Source organism: Sinohyriopsis cumingii, chromosome 5 (assembly GCF_028554795.1).
Source record: "Sinohyriopsis cumingii isolate HCF-2022 chromosome 5, ASM2855479v2, whole genome shotgun sequence".
Taxonomy (NCBI): Eukaryota; Metazoa; Mollusca; class Bivalvia; order Unionida; family Unionidae; genus Sinohyriopsis; species Sinohyriopsis cumingii.
Genome location: NC_142965.1, coordinates 65,855,111 through 65,882,040, shown reverse-complemented (window position 1 = coordinate 65,882,040; position 26,930 = coordinate 65,855,111). Strand labels below are relative to the sequence as shown.

At 37.4% G+C, this 26,930-nt stretch overlaps 1 protein-coding gene across 4 annotated transcripts in view; it reads left to right on the top strand.

Annotated features, from left to right (window-relative positions):
• The window catches only part of LOC149799341 (DNA-dependent ATPase/E3 ubiquitin-protein ligase HLTF-like), a 125,037-nt gene that overhangs the window by 5,241 nt on the left and 92,866 nt on the right, over positions 1-26,930 (top strand). For all 4 annotated transcript variants that reach the window (XR_016421161.1, XM_089958663.1, XM_089958665.1 and 1 more), the window contains exons 2-4: positions 10,909-10,986; positions 18,030-18,311; positions 24,875-25,041. Coding sequence is in view for 3 of the 4 variants with exons in the window: in XM_089958663.1 (XP_089814789.1) it covers positions 10,909-10,986; positions 18,030-18,311; positions 24,875-25,041 (527 nt within the window). In the remaining variant the exon portion in view is untranslated. The remainder of the gene's footprint in view (positions 1-10,908; positions 10,987-18,029; positions 18,312-24,874; positions 25,042-26,930) is intronic.

Sequence of the window (26,930 nt, the reverse complement as noted above, 5' to 3'; positions counted from 1 at the left end):
CAAGGAAAATCCACTTTTCCACGTTGGAAATTACCTTGTCCATGTTGTTGTCTGTCACCGACTAGGTATAGTGGTGATTAGGGAAGTTCAGATTAATATTACCAAATGTACGAGAGAAAGTGAGGAATCACATTAATATATTTATTTGGAGATAAATTTGTATTATTTTTAGTTGATGCATAGACAGCTTCATTTTATGTTATACGTTCTTTCAGTCAACAAATCAAAATGGTCCCAAAATTATTTGTCAAGAGCATAGTGTTTTATTATCAGTTTATTTACTAACTTGTTATATTTTTACCTGATTATCCTTTTTAAGAAGTTGATGTGAATACATATATACCTTTTTCTCGCGTTAAAGACACTCACAAAGTGTGTACTTAGGGTTTAGCAATGAAGCCAGCTCTCTGAAATTACTGAAATTCTTATTTAAATACAAAAGAAAAATTGCAGGAAGCAATATACATATTTACTTCGTTACGTGTTTAGGCTATAATAAAAAGTAACATGAAAAGAGTGAAGACAACAAGCTTTATAAAATTTACAAATAATTTATTTCCCTGGAAAAACAATTGAAAAATTAGGAAAAGAACTTACGGTTATAAGAATCAAATCCAAAAATAATCCAAGAATAACCAAAGAGTTATAAATTATTAGTCCTAATAATAAAATGTTCTAATGAATTTGAGTTCGAGTCCCGACGAAAATCCAAAATGGAAGGCGATGACGTATAATGTAGCCCTTATAGTACGAATGTGTCTACAGTTCTTTGTTGATCCACACACAATAATATTCCGGTGTTTGAATTCCGAATAAAATTTAAATAAATGTCTTTGTCCAAGAATTATGTATGGGCACTCAAATATTTCCAGGAAAAAGAATTAATAATTCCATAAAATAAAATTTCAACTCAACTGGTCACAATAAACACCTTTCAGTGTCGAAGGTAAAAAGCACAACTAACTAAATTCTCTATAGGAGGGGTTGTACAGTCTAAGTAAGACGCAAAATAGATACCCGTATGAGGGTCACGTGATCACTTTCCATAACAATGTAAAAGCTATTTACATGTCTAAGGTCACGTATTCCAGTACAGCCTCGATCTTCACACTATTTTTCCCACAATAAAACTAAATTTTAAAAAATGTTGTTTACTCAACTGTTACTAATTTTGAATCAAGGTCAGGAACTAGGTCAACATTAGGTGTTTACGACTAAACGGTAAGGTCAAACTAAATTCTGGAAAATATCAAATTCCAATGTAGAAAATTACATTACTTCAACATGTAATAAAAGAAATTAAAAATTTAAAACTTACAAACAGACAAATTAAATCAAATCCAAGTTAAATAAAATATGCATAACAACTCATTCTTAATAACGAGCGGTATCGGCATGTTATTTTAGTATCAATAATACATGTACATTACTTACGGCAGTTAAATTGCCAACCTTCCCGGAACGGAAATTACCCTTGTCCACATTAGAAAATTTCACCTCCCCCAATTGATGGAAAGTCTAAACTAAAGTTCAGCAAAAGCACAGACCCAATCCCCAGGTAACAGACCCAGGCACAACTGGTGTCATCTCTCTAGTCGACACCATTAATAGTTGTATGGATAAAATGGTGGACAAATCAGAATTAAAATTGTAAGGTTTGGAATATCTGGGGGAGAAACGGGACATTCTTTTAAATTGTCAGTAGGTTTAACATGGGAATGTTACGATGGGGACAAAGCATCAAAAGGTTATTCGAAAGTTTTTTGGGACATGGAAAATTTAATGTTAAAATTTTATCTATAATCCAACACATACCTCAACAATCCAGCAACTTTTTGATTGCTAATCAACAGACATAACTACTATCTAGCAACTGGTTTTTCACACCCAACCATCCAAAGAGAAGGTTAGAAGTTTGTTCTCACACATTCACTATAATTACATAAAAGCAAACATACTGTCATATCATATAAAGGTAGGAGGTAGGAAGCGATTATAAAAACACTACTGTGCCCTACCACTTATTGTCACACTAAAGAGAGAAAGAGTAACTTGACTATTAGGGCCGGCGCTACCATATAGGTAAAATAGGCAGCCGCCTAGGGCGCTGATTTCAGGGGACGCATTTTTTAAAAGTTTTTATTGTTTATAAATTTTGAAATTGATATTTTCCGGGGGTGGGGGCGCCAGAATCTAAACTTGCCTAGGGCGCCAGATAGTCTGGCCGGGTCTGGCGCCGGTTCTGTTGACTATGGTACCCTCCCACATACTGCCTCACTGAAGGGGGAAGGAGTAAGGGGTTTAAGTTTTTTGTGGAAGACGTACATATATAAGATGTAAACAAAGACAAAATAATTGACAACTAATTAGTATATATTTCTCTTTTCTAGAGATCTGGGTGCCCTGAAAAGGGCCGTTTGGGTTTCTGCTATTACTTCTCTTCTTCATCAGTGGTCGTATCTCTTCGGTCGGTTACCGCAGGCCGCACATCGTTGTCGCCATTTGTCTCCAATCCAAGATGTTTTGTTGTTTTATTTTGTTTTAAGTTCGTACTTTATTTTCAATACAGTGCAATACAGGACACCATAGTACAATGTAATATTGTACAATACAATATATTTGTTTAGTATTTCAGGCAAGTGTGTCCAAAATAATGTAGTTGAAGTGTTATAACCAGAAAACCGTTAAAGCAGAAACAAATTCCATTATAGTTCCTTTTAGTTCAAATGCATAATGTTGAAGTTTCAAGTTTCATTTTGACGTATATAAACCACATCCACTCAGGAAGAAATGACACGCTTCATAAGCACATTATGTTACACAAGTGACATACCTTTTAAATGCACCTTTTAATTTGGGCTTATGTTTAGTGTCACAAGTGTGTTATTTTGGACAGCTGTGACTTTTGTAAATAAATGACTGGGTTCTATTGATTATTTGTACAATGACCCTCTTTTGTCGAAACGTTTCCATTTACAGGTGGAATAAGTATTATTTTTATCCACATTGAAATTAGAAGCACCTCTTTTTTGAACTGAGGGAATTTGCCTGTCCATGATAATTATGCATTTATATATATGCTTTTTTGCATATATAATTATTAACTTCACCGTATTGTCAGTGTGAGTGTTGTCTGTATTTCCAAAGATAATATCTCTTTTTTGAACTCCAGATTACAAAAATAAAAGAGTTTGGGATAATATTAATTTTTTTGAGAAATACATTCGTAGCCAAAATTATACGTAATGTTTTAAATTGCAACCACAACTCCAAGATGTTTTTTGTGGAGACCTCAATTCTAAATCTAGGATCGTTGGCCTCCTTCTTCCAATAATCGTTCTGCTTATCAGGGAACGATTATTTTTATCTTTATTAATTTTTCTTGGAACTTCATCCAATAATGGTACAGGCGCCGTAATGTTTTCGCCCGCTCCTTCGCCCTCTTCTCCTCTGTCTACGCCCTATTCACCGAATGACTTATTTTTATTCGGCCATGTACGACTGGTTATTGTACTCACCGTATATTACTTAATTAAACGTCAAGCACCGATTTCACGTCTTAATATGTGCACCGAAGACTATTTAATTACACATATACGCAAGGGCAAAAAGAAGAAAAATGGTGGCAGAGGGCACCTAGAAGTCCCTGGAGAACTCCAGTTGGTCCAAGGCTGAGATTTTGATTTTATTTGCCGAATATGTAAACGATCGACGCCTTGCACAGTATCTAACAGTTAAAAATAATTAAAATCACACTCTGTACTTGTGGGTCTAAGTAAGGGTTAATTGTAGAACTGCTAGAAGAGGGGTATATAGATGCGGCATACTCCAAGGACTGTATTCTTATGGATAATTTCATTCTGTAGGCATACTCCAAGGACTGTATTCTTATGGATAATTTCATTCTGTAGGCATACTCCAAGGACTGTATTCTTATGGATAATTTCATTCTGTAGGCATACTCCAAGGACTGTATTCTTATGGATAATTTCATTCTGAAGGCATACTCCAAGGGCTGTATTCTTATGGATAATGATATTCTGTAGGCATACTCCAAGGACTGTATTCTTATGGATAATTTCATTCTGTAGGCATACTCCAAGGGCTGTATTCTTATGGATAATTTCATTCTGTAGGCATACTCCAAGGACTGTATTCTTATGGATAATTTCATTCTGAAGGCATATTCCAAGGGCTGTATTCTTATGGATAATGATATTCTGTAGGCATACTCCATGGGCTGTATTTTTATTGATAATCTAATATAGATGCGGCATACTCCAAGGGCTGTATTCTTATGGATAATCTAATTCTGTAGGTGTATTCCATGGGCCGTGTTCTTATGAATAATAAAATTCTGTAGGCATACTCCATGGGCTGTAATCTTATGGATAATCTAATTCTGTAGGCATACTCCAAGGGCGGTATTCTTGTGGATAATTTAATTCTGTAGGTATACTCCCTGGGCTGTATTCTTATGAATAATCTAATTCTCTAGGCATACTCCAAGGGCTGTATTCTTATGGATAATCTAATTCTGTAGGCATACTCCAAGGGCTGTATTAATATGGATAATCTAATTCTGTAAGCATACTCCAAGGGCTGTATTAGTGTGGATAATTTAATTCTGTAGGTATACACCAAGGGCTGTATTCTTATGGATAATCTAATTCTTTAGGCATACTCCAAGGGCTCAAATATTATGGATAATTTAGTTCTGTAGCTATACACTAAGGGCTGTATATTTATGATAATTTAATTCTGTAGGTACACTCTAAGGGCTGTATTATTATGGATAATTTAATTCAGTAGGTACATTCCAAGGACTGTATTATTATAGATAATTTAATTCTGTAGGTATACCCCAAGGGCTGTATTGTTTGGATAATTTAAAATGCTGTAGGTATACTCTAAGGGCTGTATTATTATGGATAATTTAATTCTGTAGGTATACTCCAAGGGCTGTATCATTATGGATAATCTAATTCTGTAGGTATACTCCAAGGGCTGTATTCTTATGGATAATCTAATTATGTAAGCATACCCAAAGGGCTGTATTATTATGGATAATCTAACTCTGTAGGCATATGCATGTGGCTGGGCCTGATGGTCTGGGCATAGTACCACCTTATATTTCTAATTTTCAGAGTGTGCTACACTTATGGGTTGTGCCACTAAGTTATTTAGTTTTACAATCTGTGCCAGCTGGTGTGTCTGGAAATGATTTTGCTTTTCCGGCTGTGTATGCGGTGGTCCCTTATTTGACGGGCTGATTTATGCTATTGTTGTTGCTATTGTTGTTGTTTCTGCAAATTCTGCTCTTGATGTTTCGGTTATTATCTTACCTTTTAGAAGACCTTTTCTCTGCTGTTGTTTCTATCTATCCTCCTTGCATGGTCCTCTTGTGGGTTGATCTTAGTGTCGCTGATTTCGATCGTTGCAATGGGGTTTGTTCCTCCGATAGAGACGTTGGTCCTGAAGGCGGTATTGCTCTTGTACGAGGAGATCTAGAAGTCTGGGTTTCGATGGCAGGAGTGCTAGGTGGCGGTCGGGTCAGCGTCGTTCGATCCCTTTCTTGTCCCTGTACTTATCGTCCCTGTCCCGGTCTTCTTGGGGGGGGGGGGTGCTGCTTCTATAGTTGTTGTTGGCGTCACCCTCGAAGGTTAACAGTAAAGTTGTTCGTCTGCTTCGAGCTCTTAGGCTCAACCCTGAAGCGATATTTAGTCATTGTATCGCGTTCAGGGCCTGGGCTGGTATCAATGCTTCCATCGCTGACTATAAGTGATGCTACTTTCTGCTCTTTTTGGACGAAGATTGGTAGCAAGAGTGGTATAAACGCAGAGTTTGATATGGAAAAACGCAGACGTGAAAGGAAACATCCCTCACATTGGATACGCGGATGTGAAGGAAAACATGACCAAGAACAATAGAGAAGATGAAAGAGCATGTTAATACAATTTTGTTTTCGAAAATAAGAAACAGAGGATACTATTTTTAAATATCAGCTTGTTTAAAAATAAGAAGAGTTTGTGGCCACGAAAGATCTTTCCCATCCACTCGATTCCTACTACAATTGGGACAGTGATAAAATATAGGTTCAGGAACGCATATCTCACCAGCACGATGAGCTTCACAAAAATTAGTCATGTGCATGTGAGCCTTTTGCGCATATTCAAAGTCATAAAAGATAAAATCCACTTGTTTCGTTTTCTTTTTTGTTGCTTTATAGTGATGTCTAGCACTGGGACATCATGCCGCAGACAAGTAGCATCATGTACCACCCAGGGACATTTATCATGACACCAGGCCGACCAGTCCTAACACTAACCTATTCATGCAGAGCCCCAGGCGAGGCAGATGCATTACCATTTTTATAAGTCTTTGGTATGACTCGGCCCGGGTTCGAACCCATGACCTCCCACATGCGAGGAATACACTGTAACCACTTAATCCACCTGATAGACAGACAAACATTTACCTGGACAGAATGTGTTTCTCCTTTCTCTCATCATGTCACTATATGATGTCATGTTATTCTAAGTAAATAACACTTGGAAGTGTTATATATTACGTGTTACAATATCCTTTGTATTCTTTCGTGCTTGTATGCTGTATATGGGGCAGTGCTTATTAGCATCGCTGTTGGCTGTAATTATGCCATCAATCTTAACTTTATTTATTTTTAAAACAATACTACTGCTGAACATGTCTCTGACATGTATTTTATTCATCACTTTTAATTAAGCAGATTACTGCATGAAACTCTGTTTTAAATTATTTTTAAAAGACGCATCTTGAATGAACATTTTGCGATAGGTAGGGGCTATTCATCTTTAGCTGTACTGGTCACAGACCAGAAGAGCTTATGAAAAGGTTTTCATCCATCGTCCTTTCTCCGTCCTTCATCCATCTGCCCACTACGACAAGTTTGTTATTGCTGTTCTGCTTAAACTACTTGGAGGATTGCCATGAAACTTTGACTTTCAGCATGAGGTTTTCGTTCAACATCTTCTTATCATGTCTTGCTCGTTCTATTTGGAACTTATGCCAATATGCCTACCACGGCACTCATCTTGTAAGCGTGCTATCACTAAAATGGAAAACCATATTGACAGGAGGTTTTCACAAAAAAAAAACACTTCGTTTGATGATTAGTGAATTCGAAATGAAGATGATACCGATCTGATGTCCATTATGACCGCCACAGTGGTCTCCTTGAAACTTTTGTTAATGCTACTGCTCTTGAATGGATGGCCATAAAAAATGTAATTTTTATTAAAAGACGTCTTATAATGTCAGGTTGGTCACAAAATGAAAATTGTGCCTATCTGATGTCAAGCATGGACACTACAGCAGCCATCGTGCAAATCGTATTGTTGCTATTCCTTCTGATCCTAAATGACAATGGTACCGCTCTCACATTATATATTGATGCCACTGGAGTCATGTTGAGAATCATGTTCCTGCTACACGTTCTTAAATGGAGCGTCATATCAACATGGGTTTTTACTAAAAGACTTCTTGTTATATCAAGTAAGTCCTGTCAACATTGGTAAAGTAGGTCTAAAATGAAAATCGTGACAATTTTATGTCCAATATATCCGCCCAATTGCGGTCTTGAAAATCTTGCTGTCACTACTCCTCTTGAATATATTGTCATATTGACATGGTGTTTTCACCAAAATACTTCCAATGTTATCTAATAGGTCCTAAATAGAAATGGTGCCAATCTAGCATCCATTATGCCCATCATAGCAGCTAATTTGAAAGTCTTATACTAAATTTTATGAGATGATTTCAACACTCATCAGTTTAAAGGAAGACCCAGAAAATTCCGTAGGCCCATTTGCAGTCTCTTCGAGTGACTTGTGTTTATTAGCAAACTTCTTTTAATTATTTATTCAAAGTAGTCTTTGAAAATGATATTGAAAACAATGTGAAAGCAGGACAAGTTAATAACTAATACAACAGACACATTAATTATCATTTCCCAAGAAAGGTTATGAAAAGGACGGACTATTGCTGAATATAATGCAAATCTCTGTTTTTATGCATGATAACAGTTACATGTATATATAGTCAGACAAAAAAAACGAACTTTGTAGCCTGGGAAATTGTTTTTTTGTATACACTACCATGGGGCTGGGGATGGATATCTCCAAGACATTTCAAATGTATTTGATTTACAATACGTGCATTCTTTTATGCGTACACCTAGCTAGGCCCTACTATATACCACAAAATATGTTACTAGTGTATTGTTTGTACACGTAAAAGTATAACATTTACACCTGCCGTGATCAGGATTATGGTGTAGTAGTTTCTCTCATCTGTTTGCTAGAGCGTGTAGACTCATGGAGCAAATGCAGTCAAATCATAAGTGCTGTTGAAACCTGGCTGCAGTAAAATCTCTAATCTAGACCCACTGGATTGAGTGGATGTCTACTAGGCTTAAATGAAACCCACGAAACGTGGTGGACACTTAATCATATGGCCATTTTGTCCATGTCCACCAAATTGTGTAGATAATCAGAAATCCACATTCATGTACTGTAGTTTTCTCAAAACAATGTTTGCATACAGTCTATATATGGGATGATTCATCTAATGAGAAGACATAGTTTGTTTTTCTGTGCCATGAGATAGCAGCCATAACTTCTCATTTGTGTATCAAATAGGGACTCTTCGATAACTCGAGGACAAGCTTGGTGTACTTCATGTACATATGTCACTCTATTTCAGCTTGTGTCGAACGAGTGGCATTGCTCTGTATGTTGATTCAAATGGTTGTGAAATCATTCATGTCCGACTCAAATGTGGTAATTTCAGCTACATTGCGACACATTTGTATGAAATTTATCACCGCTACAGACACAGATGAGCTAATAACAGAACAAGATATAGGATAGACTATCATATTACAACATGACTGCTTACCAAACGACAATATAAAGTTCATTTACTTGTTCACTGTTATCTTACTCGAATAACCCCCACACTGTAAGATAATGACATACTGTTCATGCTATGATTGGGGGTGGGGTCAGTCGTGGAAATTAAAGAAAAAACCATAAAACATTAATTAAGCTCTTGTGGCTTCATGGGAACAATATGCTCCTACATTTTCCCAAGTAAATATTACCATTCATGCGTTTGCTCTTCATTTAGCTCGCCCTGCACTGACTGATCAGGACATCTACTGGCTCCTCCAACCTAGAAAAGGAGGGTGGCAGTTGGTCCTAAGAATGGACCTTCCGGATGCGTTGGTCCTCTTTATCGTTTCTTCCATGAGTCTCCATTTTCATTGGAGCGGTCATTTAAATTTCGTTTCTCTATAGATCTGCAGGAAATTTAAATACGTACCACCATCATTCCATTGCAGATACACTTCATGCTGGTTTGTGGGGGAAAAATATGTTTTCAAATTTCAAGCTGTTCCCTTCCGCCTGTGTTTTTTTTCACGCCGAGCCTTTACAAACGTTTTGGGAGTATTAGCAGATAAGTTAAGATCTTTAGGGTTCCCATCATCCATTACATGCTTGACGATTGGCTCATTCATAATGTTCAGTCATGGTTTCCTAAGAGACATGCCACTCTTTTGGAAGATGGTGACTCCGGGGTTAATCAGCAGCCTTGAGAAGTCAGTGGAAGTCGGATACGACTAATCAAACTTTCCTCTCGACCAGTCAGTGTAAGGAAAGATTTTCACCTATGTGATATTTTTGTGTCATGGGAGATGAGGGGCAAATATATGTTGAGTTTCAGAAGGGAGTTGGTGGTTGAGGAACGTCTTCAAATTAACGTGTGATCGACTGTATGCCTATTATGCCAATGCCTACCAACCTTTCAGAATAATCCATCAGGATATTCACTGAGTCATAACTTGCATGTGGTGACTAATGATTATATGTTAATTCTGACTGCATTCCTTGTAGCTGGAGAAACCAATAGTTACTAGCAGGTAATGTTTTACTGATATTTTATGTAGGTACCTTGTTAAACTAATTTAAATTATGTAACGTTTACCTCTTATTATTACCTATAATCCCTCTATCCTCCTAGCTCTGACAACCTTGAGCTGGAGGCTAGCCAGAGGAAAACTGAACACTTTTTAATACAAGTCAAATATTATATTACGTAAATTAGGTTACCTACCCGCGAAAACTATATTATTATTTGTTTTCTTTATAAATTCACCTCATGTCATACAAACCTTGATAGTTCCTTATCATAAAATATTATATAAATTGGGTCATTGTTGAGTTCAGACCAGCATTTTAATGGCTTGGTTCTATTTCTGGCCTAGGCAAAGACCTTAAGAATTTGTTCATGACGATGAGACATCCTAAATTTAAAAAATAATAAATGAAGTTACTTAGGATCCGCATGTGCAAACTAACATTATCCATATTGAGAAAAATCCAAATAAAACGCAACCAAATTTGTTTTGGGAAACCGGGTTGGATATGCAAGATTCGCCCATATCTTATTAACTAGTTTGTGACATTTTCTCAACACAACTAGATTAAGGGAAATACACTTGGTCAAATTTCAAAGGATGGTTAATAGACAGATGTTAATCTTCTTCTTCTTGTACAAAAGCCATGAAATTAACCAGGTCACATAGTAAATCCTATTCTCAAAGTCCGTTGTAATCATTTTGTATATTGTACCAACCCTGGTATAATAGCAACTTTACAAGGACTTTGTGAAGGGACAAAAATATCATAAACATTTAATCCAACCACCAGATACAACACAAAGACCCTGTCTAGGATCCCAATAGTTGTATAATTGATGTTTTTTTGCTCACCTGAACCTAAGTAAAACATTTGCAATGACAAAGTTTGGAAACGTAAACCATTTCCCCTACAAAAACTGATTGTATTTGTTTCCATTTTATTTTAGATGGCAAACACCAAACAAACGCAGGGACAGTCTGAGTCATCAAGAATCCAAAGAACTGCTTTAAGAAGAATACGGCAGGTTGGCAGTGTTGTATACAAAATTTTGAACCAACATCAACCATCTTAACCCATCTACCCTCTCCTTTTTTGAATGCCCAATTATAACAGTGGTAGAAACAACCATAAATAGTGTTATACGTGTCCGTTCATCTATACATTCATCATACGATGCTTATATTATGCATTTACGTCATTTCAGGCACACAGGTGAGGCATCAGTGTTCTATCAACGCCTTGTGATCATAAGCCACAAAAGTGTTTGTGGGGGCCTTTATCCAGCATCCGTGTACACCAATTCGTTATTACTAATCCTCCTAAACGTCTGGAAGGATTGCCATGACACTTTAGGCTCAAATTCATCTGATGGTCTAGTTGGTTGTAAATGACAGTGGTGGAGTAGAAACAAATAATTGAACGTGCAAATTAGAATATTTAAACAGAAAATCGGTATATGATATGCGTTTTTACCCTGGCGAGTCTGGTGGCATTATTAGAAAAGAAAAACTGAAATGTCAACTAAGCAACATTCAGATGGTTTCCAAATATTTAGCTTCAAACCTACTAAATCGCATGAGTTTTATACCCACCCCCTTTCCAAAAGCGATAATTATGTTTAAATTCTGAAATTCCCATTTAAAATAAGGGCTATGTTAAATGCTCATTTAAGGTGGGAGTGTCAGTATATACCTAGGTATTGAAAGAAAATAGGATGGATTTCATGGTTTAATTACCATCGACTGATATTCGATTCCTATCAGGGTACATTCAGTAAATATTAAAATAGGAACATTTCGTATTCAGCCTAATGAAATGGTACCCTTCATACAGCTGCCACACAAATCATGTTACCGCTTGTGATGGACAGAAGGTAGTATCGAAATACAGATTTTGTTTTACTAAAGGTCTTCCAATGACTTCTAGCTAATTCTAAATGAAATTTGAACATATGTCTTCCAGGGAAAGTAACATTCTCTCCCAAAATAGAAACTTCCTTCCTTCCATTTGATGCGATGATACAAAACATCCAGAAGAGAAGGAACCTAGATCCAGTCTGATTCCCACATCTTAGACCCATGAGAGATACCATTACTCTTTCTTAATCAATATGTATCCGTTCAGAAGTGTGTTAATCTGCTTGCGGACATTTTGCCCTTTTGAGTGTTTCAAAGGCATAGTTCGAAAAAATAATCTCTTGTAATAGCTTTAATATCTTACCACTGACTTGATTTTCTTTTGATCGACTATATTACTTTAGTCAATAAAGAGAAAATTCAGTACTCTTATTAGATGAAACAAGCCGGAAAGTCTGGAACAGTAAGAACAAAGACGCAATATGACTCCCATGTCCTAGACTAATGAGCAGTATTTAACCTCTATTTCTTACACGCCATTTGAATTTGATCATGTTAAAATTGCTCTTGGAGAATTTACCTTTCATAATGTCCTGAGATGCATTCTGGCAATCAGATATTTTCCGAATAGTATTAGAGTGATTCTACCTTCAGTCCATTGCTTTAAATTGTTGGTTAAGCTCGCTTGTGAGATTTGGGGTATTATTTTGCCTTAGCAGTTCCCCTCCTATTTTTTCCGTCGCCTTCGGTTATTCGATATTTAATAGTTGTTCCTATTGGCATCAAAAATTGTAACATTGATATAATTATTTTGGATGTTTCCGGATTTATATTGCAGGCATTGTCTTATTCTTGGCGTCTGAAATTTCTGCGACTTTATGTATTATGCAACATTGTATAACATTATATTATTAATCTTTAAGACGCTTCAGTCAGATGTAACACCATTCAGTATCATCATTATTGTGTTTAGAAGGCAAAAAATTAATTATCTTCAATATTGCTTTTATCAGATGTCTCACGCTATTCATGGTAGATATTTTGTTTATTGTTGTCTGTGACAGGAATAGAAACCTCGCAGGGTGTGGAAAGAGTATCAGCATAAAACGCTCCTTGGGACATGCAAGTCAGTTGTCTTTTCGTGAACATGGGTACATATATCTGTTTTGTTCAGATGCGGTCTAGAACCATGCTGAAATCTGACGCACATATACGTGGTTCCTCCTCATCTTCTTGATCACAACAGAGTATGAGATTGTTGTCTAGGTTATTGGAGGCTCAGAAGTCTACTTTGTTAGAGACGACCACTCATGGGTCCTGTGGGACCTAGAGTGAGAGTCATCGATCTCAGGAAGGTCTGATATTGTTCTCGTCAGAGAATTATAAGGTCCAAGAATCCCTGATAGTTGATCCGAGTCAGAGCTGGTGATTGTGTAATCAAGTATCCCACCCTAGGGATGGAAAGAACAGGGTCAGTAATTCCTTTAGTAGGAGAATGAGCATTAACCTCTTAAGGCAATAATTCCTGGAAGACTACAAGCAAGTTACGTCACTTCTATATATAAGAGCAGTAAAGTCTGTAAGTTATGAAGAAGCATCCTCCATCAAATCAGTCATTTAACCAATAATCGATCATTTAGCACATAGTACTAAGCGCCGGCCATCTGTCACCGGTCATGAAAGCCCCATCTGTATAGAGACAATGATGGGGTCGACTCCCCTCTGTCGTTATGATACCAATCAATCTTGTTCGGACAGGTAGTCAGCGTTTATGCACCAGACGTAAAGTGGGATCAGATCAGCAGTCCCTTTTCCCCATATCCCATTTGAATCCCATGGGTCGTGTATTCAGATCATCTTCTTTTGTGTCGTGAATGAGAAAGGAGGGGTGGGTAATCTTCCCCAAGACAACCCTAGGAAGTTCGAGAAATATTCTCATCCACCTACAAAGTTGGTTACTAGGCGCTGTCCAATCACTATGAGTGAGGAGTTGTGGGATGAGGATACCACCACCCCTAAGTCTCTTCCTTAGAAGATAGACGTTAGACTGGATAGTCTTGCATCCATGTTGATGTCCTGTCGGTCTTGCTGGATTCTAGTTAATTCACAGAGGAAGAGGCTGAGACGGTTTCTCTTCTTTCTTATGAGCCCCTTGCCTCCTCCCTCCACCGACTCAGGCAGAGGATTAGGAAAATAAGTTTACCGCATTCTTTCCCCGCCATATTTATTTCAAGATCCACTGGCTCAGGAAAAGAAATATCTATCCAGTTTGGAGATATTCTTAGGTGCAGCATTATGTCCTTGGTACCTGTTATTCAACCATTTAGCTATTGTTAGTGAACTCCCTAAAATGTTTTTGAGGGGTCAGGGGTTTGCTAGGCAGCAGAAGTAATGATATTTGCCTATCTACACAGCGTCTTGGCAGCCACTCTTTTGTATGATCTCTTAAGATTATCACTACCAAGAGAATGCTGGGACATCGGAAGTGGAGATTTAGACGGGAAACTGGGCTCACCTTCTATTTAAGACACTAGAACTACTGAAACTTAAGGTTAGGTCGCTTGGCATCAAATCCTCACACATTGATTTTATTTTATTCAGCAGCTTCACTCAACTTCCTACAGGAGGCATGCATTTTTTACAACTGCAGTGCAGCACTTACTGCAGCTTGCTGCCAAGACAATTCATACTTTGTTGATGGTCATGTTACTTTCAGTTGTGCAGTGACGTTGAACTGGACACGTGGAATCTATTACCAGACCACAGTACAAATCTACTTAGGGCTGCTCCTTTGGAGGCAAATACATTTTCTGGCGGTCTCATTCTCTCTCTTGTTTCCCAGGAACTGAGGGACCAACAACACCCAGGAAATGCTCACATCGTAACCACTCCTTTGGGACTCGGAAATTCTTTAAGAAGATACATACAGCCATCTCTTCTCGATACGTTGAACTCGGCGACACATCTGTTCCCATAGAGATTTCTGGCAAACGTGACACCGCACAAAAGTCTGTCATCAGTTTCGGTTTTTCTGGAACCAGATTTGTATCATTACTTCAGTCGGTGAGCTAATTAGGACTGGTTTCTGAACCGTTTCCCAATATACGTCCCAGAGTTCCACTGCTGTATGTACATCAACACATCCAGTTCTGGTATGGACGCTGACATGGAGCCAGAAGGGATTGTTCTCATCGGGTCGTGATCCCAAGAGGACGCTACCCTTGGTATAAGCAATTTTAGAAATGTGGGCAGTATGTTTCTGCACTACACGGATGCGTTAACTAAATATAGTGTCACTGTCTGATGGTTTCAGCCAACAACACTTAGGAAATAAAGTACATCAGGAAACAAAGAGCAACACACGTTCCTTCCGTTTTGTCGTGCGGCTTTGATTCTCCTTCGCTGGACAGGCTTGGAAAAGATTATCCTCCATATTCGCCATATCATCGGCGAGAACAAATCTGGCAAGTCTGTCCAGGTAGAGGCAAGTGGCCCTCACGGAATGGTATCTGCACAAATTTGTAGCGGAGTGTCTGTTCAGGCTGTGGTGTAGACCATTGTGAACATGTTTGCGCTCAGACCTAACAACAAACTTCTGTCCAATATCAGGTGGTCTAGGAAATTCCCGCCTTCTGTTTAAGGTGGATCATCTTTTCATTTACACCTTCCCACCTTTCAAAGTTATTATAGAAGTTCACCACAATATCAGGATATACACTATCTCATTCTGATGGACCTCAATTGCCCCAACGATCATTGTTTAGCGATCTCATTGACGTGATGGTAGATCTGGTTCAGGCCCCCATCTTTCAGACCTAATCAAACATTTTGAGTGATAGAGACCTTCATCTCACTCACTAATGCCTATATGGAATCTTTCGCGTCTTTTATGGGCTTTGTCAAAATTCCATTATAAACCATTGGGTGAAGCTTATATCAGAGGAGTAAGCTTTCTCTCTAGAAAATGGATGTGTACGGTTCAGTGGTAATTATGATTATTTCCTTTGTCAACCTGGTGTTTGGCAACAAAAACAAACAGCTTCCTTCGGTCTTTCGACTTCGTATCGAGAACTCCAGACTTATTCTAGTATCTTTACAGCGATAATCAAGATGGACTTCACTATTGAGCTGTTTATGGTTCTGTTAGGCCACTTCAAAAGTGAGTTGAAAGAGTTGAAAGTGTCTCTTCCTACATATTAAGGGTTACACTACCATTTCAGCTTCTAACATTTCAAGAAAGATTATTCTCACTATCAAAAGGGAATTAAAGTCAATGATGTTATGATTGTTGCTACGCCATTGGATCGTATCAATCATTCGAAATTAGAGGATGTTATCAGGGCCGCATTTTGGCAGTTACACACTACTTTCTGATCATTATTAATTCGGTCTTTGGAGTAGCAGAGCAAAGGCGTTTTCTCCTTGGTCCAATAGTTACTTCACAAAAATCTTAGACAACTTACAGTAGTTTACACTCCTACTGTAACTCTGAGTATGTAAATTCGTACCTGCTCTTTGAGACCTTCAGCGAGGATATTACCATCCTGGAAGAGATAAACATGACAGTAGTGACAGGCAAGTATTACATAATAAAATATGTTTATAATTCCCCTTCTCTAAAACCACATAACCACTTCTTCTCCTGTCGGGATGGTCATAGTAGCACGTGCTTTTCACTTAAATATCTTGTACAAGGTCTAGATGGTTCTAAATAAAAATGGTACCACTTGTACTTCAAGTATGGCCACCACGAAGGTCATCTTGAAAATCTCGTTATCATTACCCCTCTGGAATAGAGATTGTTATATTCACTTGTGTGTTTTCACTAAATGAACATGGTGCCAATCAGGAATCAAATATTGCTCCAACTGTGGTCATCTTTGAATTTTTGTGTCACTATTTCTCCAGAGTGGTGGGTGATATTTTGACAGGAAGGTTTTACAAAAGGACATTTCATGATACCATAGTGGTCACAAAACGAAAATGATGTTGATCGACTATAGAGAATAGGTGCAATAATCTCTTCTTGTTAAATCTCTTCCTTTAGAATATAGTATCATAAACGTCCTAGATCTGTCACTGAATTACTTTTTATGATGTTTCGTTGGTCCTTAATCACAATTGGTACTGATGTGAGTTCCATTTTTGCCACCATGAATGTATTTATCTCTACTTATACAAAACTAATAGTTGTATCAAATACACTATGTGCTACAAGAACTTTTGAAATGTCTAATTAGCCCAAAATGAAAATGGCTTTAATCAGATCTCTAATTTTTCGGCAGTGGTCCCCATCTTTAAAATCTCTATGCTGCTACTCTCGAATTATCCTGACAGTAATATAGGATTCTCACTGGAAGTCTTCTTCTAGTCTGTAGTTGGTTATGAAAATGAAGATGTAGCTGATGTGGCTACAATGGTAACCATCTTGGAAATATTGGTATAGTTTCTTCTCCTGAACAAATGTGGAATATTAGACAAATGTTTTCATGCCACATCCTCTAGGTCTTAAATCAAAATCATGCTGATAATAGTGAATGTCATGAAAATGTTATCACTAATCCATCGAGTCTCTTTAACAAATAATCATACTGACATAGGTGAAATATGAAACTAAAACAACTGATTTTTTCCTGTCAGTGAGATGTTGTTCGTATATTAAAACTATCCATTTGTACGTTGCACAGTCAACCCTTAAGAACCTACTTAGGATGGTCGTATTTCACTAAATCAATATAGCAATATGCAGCTGTTCGAAATAAAAATCGTGCTTAACTGAACTTCGTCTTGACACCATGGTGGCCATGTCAGAATGCTGTGCTGTCGATGGCAATATATTCTAAAATCGACCCCCGTTTAGAGAGCTGAACTCTTCATATTTAAAAATTGCATTTCATGTTATAAATAACACAAATGTAAATTTTGAAGAGGTACTCTGCATAAATGAGATGCTGCATTGCCAAAGAAACGTATTTCATTAGACAATATATACCAATGGTTTAGTAAATAGCACATGAATAGCAGTTTATGTGTGCTTCGCTAAAAACAGCTATGCATATCTCCTTGGGATATTACTGCGGTAAATTTACATGAACAATAAGAGGATAAGGAACCAGGTCTAAAATTGTATCACTGCATAAGAACCTGAGATAACAAACTATCAAAGAGGGATTCAAACATTTCCATTGATTAACTGTCTTTTATCTGTCAGGTTGGAAGATTTCCTTGGAACAGCGAGGGCATTAAGAAGAAAAAGAATAGGCACACAACAAGCAACTGGAGATCCTCATTTGGAAACGATTATCTCTCCAGCATTATCAACCCAATCACTGATATATTTGGTCTTGGTACGTTCTCCGAAAGGTATTTTACTCCCTTCCCAAATGACACCACTGATTCAGACGGCAGCGAGGATGAGATGGTGCATAATGATGAGATCTGTTTTGGCACCCTGCGGGCTAACATTGTGGGGATACAGTATTATGATGGGAAGGTAAGAACTCCTTAATGATTTGCTTGCATAAGTAGTACATTCTATCTAAAAATGGCCATCACATTAAAATTTATTAGATTAACCCAACCATAAGATCAAGAAATATTTTTAAAATAATTGTACAGTACTTTTATCTCCATTAAGTATATTACCCAATCGCATTAATAATAGGATTGCTTTCTGCTATCTCTGAAGCTCTCCCTGTCTGAGAGAGAATGCAAAGAATGGAATCAAGTCTTGCAGGTTAATTATCCCTGTTCCTGCTACGAATCACGGATGTAACCAGTTTAAACTTTCACTTGCTGTAGTGAACAGCTCCTCCAAGAAATCAGCGAAACTTTTTTTCAGTGGTGTAATAAGTAAAAACCATCTTATACTTTGTATATACTGCATGCGTGTTATTCCCGGTGAAGTATTCCTACTTTTACAAAACAAAATCCTTCAATGTCTTTTTATGTCCTATCAATCTTTCACACTGAATTTTCACCGTTATTTACTGCGCTGTTACATTTCAGGTTATTATACACTTCTTATAGAGTTGCAGTAATGCGGGGTTTTCGTTTACATTCATTACAGAGATGTCAACCGTGTGAAAGAGGTGTAGATATTTTCATGGCATGAGAGACAACCATGACTCATCCCTAGCCTGCACAAAGTGTTTTTCATGACACAGAAGTAGCATGTGTGCATTATGGATTGAAGACGTCTGGGCCAACGTCTTGGAAAATCAATTGAGGGTCCGCAAAGTCCCATACTCCTGCCCGTGCATGGATAGGGAAATATTGAAGCTCAGCGCGCTGAATTACCTTTAAACATTGTCGTCTGACCGATTTCTCCGTATATATGATGTCCCTGCTGATGACCAACAAGTCCAGCTGTCCATACAATCAATGTACAGTTTTTGTGGTAATGAATATGTCGTCTTAGACAGATAGACCATCTGGCTGACCACATCTCATAGCAGTTCCTGTAGAGATAGCATCATACACAAAACAGACCTCCTGGACAGTCAGACTAACCATATCCATAATGCATGGTGAACCAACGCCACATTTATATGCATTCAGCTCGCCCCATAAAAACAGTACTTGACCAGCTTTCCACCGCTGCTCTTCGGGACATGATTCAGGGTCCAATAATATCATGTCCAACAGAAAGAACTATGTTTACGCATGGTGACAATATATAATCTAATTTGTACCTTGGACGCAGATCGCACTGGAGGAGAAAATTTCCCAGGATGTACCACATACTTCCTTGTACATTCCTATCCAACCATGTAAAAGATGGAGTTCAGTCAATGCCTCCATGGACATGGATGATGATGACGAACATTCATCCTTCGGAAGATTTCCACAATCATCAAAGATTGCAGAAATTACCAGATGTCTCAGATAAAATTCTAGACTTGGGTAACTCCAGAGCCGTCATTTTGGTGAATCAGTAGCCTAAAATGTTTTCACTGTACTGGAACAAATCTCAGACGGATGTTTATTATTCGGATGCCCCTGACATAGACAAGAAAAGTACTGCCTTCATTATGTCTGCTCCACTCTGCTATTAAGTAGACACATCAACTTTTGTTCAACTTCACCTGGTGTCTGTTGCGAACTTCGCATGACACAGAAGGCCGGAAGCGACCATGCATGGGATTCGGTAGTGCTTATCGCCAAGGTATTAAACTGGATTGCTCACCAGGCAATGCCGAATGCACTGACATCCTCTTCTAACATGGATTTGATAAGAAGTAATCCACTCCGGCACCCTTCTTCTCTGAAACCACATCATGTAGTGACTCCTCACTCCCTACATTTCATTTCTTCCCTTCTGTTCAGAGAACGAAATGAGGATGTGAGAAAGCAAGCGTCAGAGGTGTTGCCCTTTCAACTATCTGTGAAAGTCCCTACCTATGCACAAGACTCATGGAGCATACCATAAAAGGAACGAGCAGTGCCAGAAAAATCATAGGAGTCGATCGCAACAACAGCAAAATGATCACAGAAAAGCAAGTTATCGGCGGCCATATGCATATACTCCAAGTTTCTCAGTCAGTCAGGTAGATAGGTCAACGGGAAGAACAAGAAATGTTTTACTTCTCTGAAGCCTCTTGCCAACTGTTAGTGACTTGCCATTCCTATTTGCCATTTTCGGCCCACCTGTGGGCGCCAGACCACTGTTTCGCCAAACTTTGAAGCAACCTATTTCTGTAAAACGATTGGGTGATCCGAGCTGTTTCTGAGAGGTTCCATATTCATTCAGCTTCCTCGGCGTTTGCTATCCCTCTTTAAGATAGCGGACAATGCAATGACTACATACTTTTTATAAAAGTAACTAGAGCGTTTGCTTGTAAAGTGAAAAGGGAAGGTAGTCCGAAAAGCGCGTTTTTCAAATTAGTTTTGCACACTCTTTCTCGTTATGATATCCACTGGCAATTTGAAACCTGTTATAGACCTTAGTAGGCTAAATCAATATATTTTACTGAACATAAGCTTGCGTCGGCAAGGTCCGTCTGCCTTTCTTGGGGATCCGATGAATACACAATCTTGAGCTGTCTGACACGTATTCCAAATACCTTATTCATACTGAATCAAACAAATAGCTTTACTTTGCATACCACAGGGAAGTTTACCAATTGCAAGCCCTTCCATCTGGCGTCAATTTCAGCCCTTTGGTCTTTACCAAGACATTAAACTGCCTCGTATTCCTCTTCATGACATCTTCCTCCACAGGAACCCCGGCTTACGTGAAAGATATCCTGCAAAAGCATTCGATAAGTTTGGTTTTGTTTCACGACTTGAACAACCTTGTCAACAGTTTAAGGTAGACAACACATGTTGAAAAGTCATCTCTTGTTTTTTCTCCCTTCTTGACATTTTCTTCGTCTAGGTATTGGATCTGTAACACGTATCAGCTTTATTCATCTTGCTCCCAAACACATCGTCAGTAATATACTGTGATGGGGTGAGAGAGTTTCTTAGGTGAGAGAGTTCCTTCAGCCTGTTCAGTACAGTAAGAGACCTGGTATACCTCGGCCACCTATACATGCACCCTATAAAGAAGGCCCTTCTGGTACAATTTTACCTTATTTCGCGTCATTTAGATCAACATATAAATCAAACACTTCCTGCTTCAGGAACATGAAAAGGATTGGTTAGATGCTCGAATGTCTTTAGAAGTGTCCTAGTCAGATGTAGCAATCTCCTCAGATGCTAGTGTGTTGGGTTGGACAGCACACTTGCTACCAGACTTTGTGATGGTTAGTGAAAAGTGAATGCTGAAATAGAAGGCTCTTCAGATAAATCTTCTAGTAATGAAATGCCCATGTCAACGCACCCTATGTGAAGAATGCATACAAAGGAAGATGTCCTGATAATGTCTTACAATTTGGTTAAGGCGACGTACTTATTCCAAAACAAGGAGACAAAATCACCAGACCTTTGCGTCATGTTATGGGAATACCTTTGTTGGTGTTCCAATATCATACAATTATACAAGTCCAACATACGCTGGGCAGGTTCGGTGTTTTGGCCATTTCTGTTGTTATGTCACGTAGTGAATTTTGTCACCAAGAATTTCCCATTTTCTAGTGATACTTATCTACCAAAATAATCGACTCATTGATTATTATTTCAAAAATGAAAATCTTTAAACCTTTCATCAAACGAACTTATGCCCATAATACACTCATGTAGACTGAAAAATCTACAGAAAGCATACGTTTTTCTTTCAGTCATGTGTACAGCATGAATGGAACGGTTAAAAAAGAATTAATTCATGTATACATTTCATGAAAGTTGGGCCTTGGGAGACTCTGATCTTGAGCAGATAACTTTGTCGTGTGCTTTAGTTTATGTCCAAGCCTGACATCAAAGACATAAATCTTGTTTTAAAGAAGCTCATAGCCTAGTTGGATATTAAACAGGGAAAGTTATTACATTTGCACAATTTGCTCGTATATGGGTAGGCAACCTAAGGCTGCCTTGACATGAGCTGATTTAGAACGAGTGTACAAGTTAGTATAGAATATCGAAAATGTCTTTGCTGGGTTATTTAAACAAAGAGACAGCAAAGAGATTCCCTTGTTGAAATGGGATCAAATGGCTGCAACATAGCACCCTATGCAAGTAGTTGAGCATAACGTCCAGTCAAAGCGGTTCAGGACAGTTCTGTTTAGGAATTCCTGAGATGAGAATGATGAAATCAGTGTGTGTAACACAGAAAAAACATGCACTTTTACTGTAGGATGAACAAACTATCGGACCAGTGTTATATCAGGCACATGGAAAATGTATGCAATGGTCATAAAAGGATATAACCTGAAGCTTAAAACGGGAAAGCAAGACATAATCCCTCCAATGCCCTTCGCCTGGTGTAAGCGAGTTACAAAACCAGCATATTCTGAACACTTACAAGATCAGATACAACTCATGAAGAGTGTAATCCACGAACAAATAGTGATTTATATGAGCCATGCCTTTGAATGCAATGTCTCAATTCTAGACAATGTATAGTCATTTGACTAGTATTCTCAATCTTCGTTCACCATCTTCGAATTGCCGGATATGGCATCGCAAAGTAGATAGATAATCTCATCGGCAACAGGTTGCTGTCTAGACAGTTACCACTCCTGATTTATGAAAGCACAATCTTAGCCCCGGGTATGACATTGCACCTTTCATATGATTTGCCCCGGGAAGCTGTTGAATGTAAGGCAATAACCACGTTCGTGACCCTAGATAGATGAACATCTTATGTACATAAACAAATTGCCTTCAGATGCACTAAGCTAATGTTATGATGAAAGCAATCTCATGCTCTTGCCCAAGGTAGAATTGGATGCTCAAGCAGTTCCACCTGCTCTTACATATGCTCTCAATGTTAATGAGTTCCGGAACGTATTTGACGTAGATAGTAAATTTAGTTTACTAAATTGTGTCGGTCTGAACATATTTACTTAATCATATTATTAAAACTCTGCCCACTCTTCCCTACAACGTGAGCATCATGTTAGTGGTTTTGCTCAAGCTTGAACTGGTTACATCCAAGGTACTAGTGACCACCTCGCGGGAACAAGGTAAGTAACTTGAAAAAGATGTTTTCCATTTATATGATATATAAATGGAAATACATTTTTTGCCTTTCGGGAAGGGCTGGATTGGAAGTAACAGAGAATAATCCCAATGATAAAGCGTCTGGGGAAATATTATCAGAGAAATATAACTTTGTAAAACAAACTGCTTGTGCATATTTTGTAAGAGAGATACTAATTAGGACGTAGCATAAACACTAATTTCGCTGCAGGATTAATCATTACGTACTCAGCAAGAGAGATAGTAGTATGGCTGCAAGACAGACATTAGTTACGCTGAAATATAAACATAAATTATGATGCAAGATAGGCAGTAATTAGGTTAAAAGATTGGCTGTAATAACGCTGCAATGTAGATCACTAATGATGTTGCAAAATACATCACCAACAAGGTTTAGTAAGTGATGGGATAACTTTGAAACACTTTGACGTGAGGGTTGTGTACACATTCAGTTATGTTAAAGCTTATAACAGCTAGAATTCTATACAATTAAAACATCGAAAAACATATTTATGCATAATTTCAAGGATACCTTAGTTTTAAAATCAGAATTGAAAGAACTTGTACCAGTATTTGGAGAATTTTAATGCTGAAAAACAAGCAAATGATATAATAATAAACTATGTAATATTCACACCAAGTGGAACTTGACTTCACCATTTAAGTAATCTAATGATGATATAATTGATTGGATAATATTGCAAATTTTAATTAATGTTAAGGTAATAGTAAGACATTATAATTAGTGTTAAAGTATTATTAAGACACTATAATTAGTGTTAAGGTATTAGTAAGACATTATAATTAGTGTTTAGAGATTGTCAATACATTATATATAGTGTTAAGACTTTGTTAAAACTTTATAATTAGTGTTAGGACATTGTTAAGACACCACAATAAATGTTAAGATCTTGGTAAAAGAATATAGATTGTATTAAGACATTATCGTTTAATGAATGCATATAATAAGTGAATAATAGGTGAAGAAAAATGTACTGTGAACGGGCTTGTGCGTTATTTGGGTTGTTGTTTTACAGCACAGAAATACAGTTTGGTTATATAGTGTTAAAGCCACTGAAGCCAAGTGCCATGCCTTGGTACATATCATGGTAGCTAACCTATGTGATCATAACATCTTTGTAAATATCCAATGTTTAGAGACGACGGTGTTTACCAGAGCTGTTACCACTGCAGAATATTGTGTGAATTACGCCAATTTGACATAGATGAATAAAACTGAGCTTTCATTGTTTGCCATAGTGATTACGCTGGACACGGAATATATGCCTGCAAAACCATTTATACTCAAAAGTTATTTTGAATTAGTTTAAATGTTAAAGTTTTGTACGTTGTAGCTCAGATAAAACTAGGCTTGACAAAATGCTAGTTTATTGCAAATAAATCCTATTGTTTATATCATTGTCTAGGATGGAATAAAGTACAAATAATGTTTAACAGTATGTTAACATTTAGGTGAAGGACAGAGAGATGGTTACATTGCTGAGAGAACCACATAACATATTTGACCACAACGCTATCTGTGTCAACAATGTAGATGGAATCAAGGTTGGATACATTAAGAATGAGCTAGCAAAGCCCCTTGCCTACATCTGCGATAGTCTACTAGCCAGGATTGAAGGGTAACAATTTTGAATATTAAGTTTCTATTTATATTTCCAGTGTTTCTTTATGCTTCTAATATATTTTTGGCTTGAATTTCACCAACAGAATTCTTTTTGGCTGATAGCTAAAGCTAACTTAAAATGAACCTTTTATTGTGATGGTGGGTGTTGGACAGCGTTGGTTTCAGCTTATTTTTCCATCACTCAATTACTCTCCACATGCTTCATGTTTATATCACTCTTGTACCTGGGTTTCGGGTCTGACATCGGAGCTATGTTTCGGATACATTTAAAATTTCTTTAACGTTTTTGATCATATATGTCGATAACTCTTTTTTTAGTTCATTTTGGATTGTGACATGATCACTTCTTCCCTTTCTCTTTCACAAAGAATCTTCGTAAAATTGAGCAACTATTTATTAAGAACAAACTTTTCAAGTTAACATCCTGGTTTAATGGCTAAATCTTTCGGAAATAAATTACAGGATTGCAGTACTATCATTTGCAAATTGTGTGTCAAAATGGATAAATCCATGATCTTTAGAAGGACTTATAAAGAATTTAAATATTGACCCAGGTCAAAATTTGATTGAATTATGCGTAAAGTTGTTTATTCACTTACCTGTCACACTTGCGCTAAACAATATGAAGGTGAGACAAGACAAACAGTGAATTTCAAGTGAGAATAACAGAACACCTCAATTGGAAGGAAATTCCAGAATCTAAACACTTTAATCTAGTACTCTATTACAACATAGATTGTATTGTGTATCGAATGCTAGATATTACTATGTCTGATTCAGGCTATTTAGTAGCATCATTAAGCATAAAGATCAAGACCATTTTTTGATAAACCAATTATTTATTCTACATCGAACAGAGAGCAACATCTCAATTCCAAAGGGAATCCAGACATTTTATTTTAGAGTTCATTATTTTCTTTCCATCATACCTCAGATGCTTTAGTCCACAAAGGCTTTTGCTAGAATTTTCTCTTCTCTTGGAGGAACCTCGCTCGCATCAATAATAGACGCTGCCTTGCAAGGCTGACAACAAAAAATACATGACCTCTTCCCACAATTATGCTTTCCCACATCAGAGCATCACCTCAAAATTGGTCCACCATACTGCTGTTTGTGAAACTCTGTCATCATTGGATTGACACAAAAATATTGCCCATCTTGGAATAAAAGTGTCTTCCCATCAGAAGATATATAAAAGTATTGATTGTACACTTGCTCAATCTTCATGAAACTACGATACATGCATCAATGAGAAACATGCTTTTGCTAATGTACCGCAAGATCAAGTACTAGGACCGTTGATACTGACTGTATTACGAAGAATACACTTTCATTCATTTCTCTCTTTTCCAGTTATTATTAATGCTTAATGGAGGAATCAGTCATGATAATGGAACACATAAGTGATTTCATTTGATGACTTTTTAGCCCAAGAAATCGAACATTTTAAAATTTAAGATTGATTCATCAGATTCAACCAGTTTAGTTTCATCAGTGATAACAGAACTGAGAATAGAACCTTCATTTTTGTCAATCAAAAGAATGGCATAGTGATTATGCAAGGAACAATACTTTATGTGCAATATGGCACAATAGCTGATTTTGAAACAAGGGACAAATAACATTGCATGAATTTTGTTCTATGCTATTCAAACATTGTCAATGTATTCTGTCACTAACGTAATATATAATTTTTTCAATATGTAATCAATAGAGTCTTTTAAATACCTGTGCTTGTACCTCATTCCTGCCCCCAATTTATTTTTATATTTCTAGTGACTGTTGAATCCCACCTGATCTACATGTTAATATCATTTGAACAGAGAACAGAGAACATTAGCTGCAAAACATTTGAATAAATATATAAGTAATACAATACCTGTC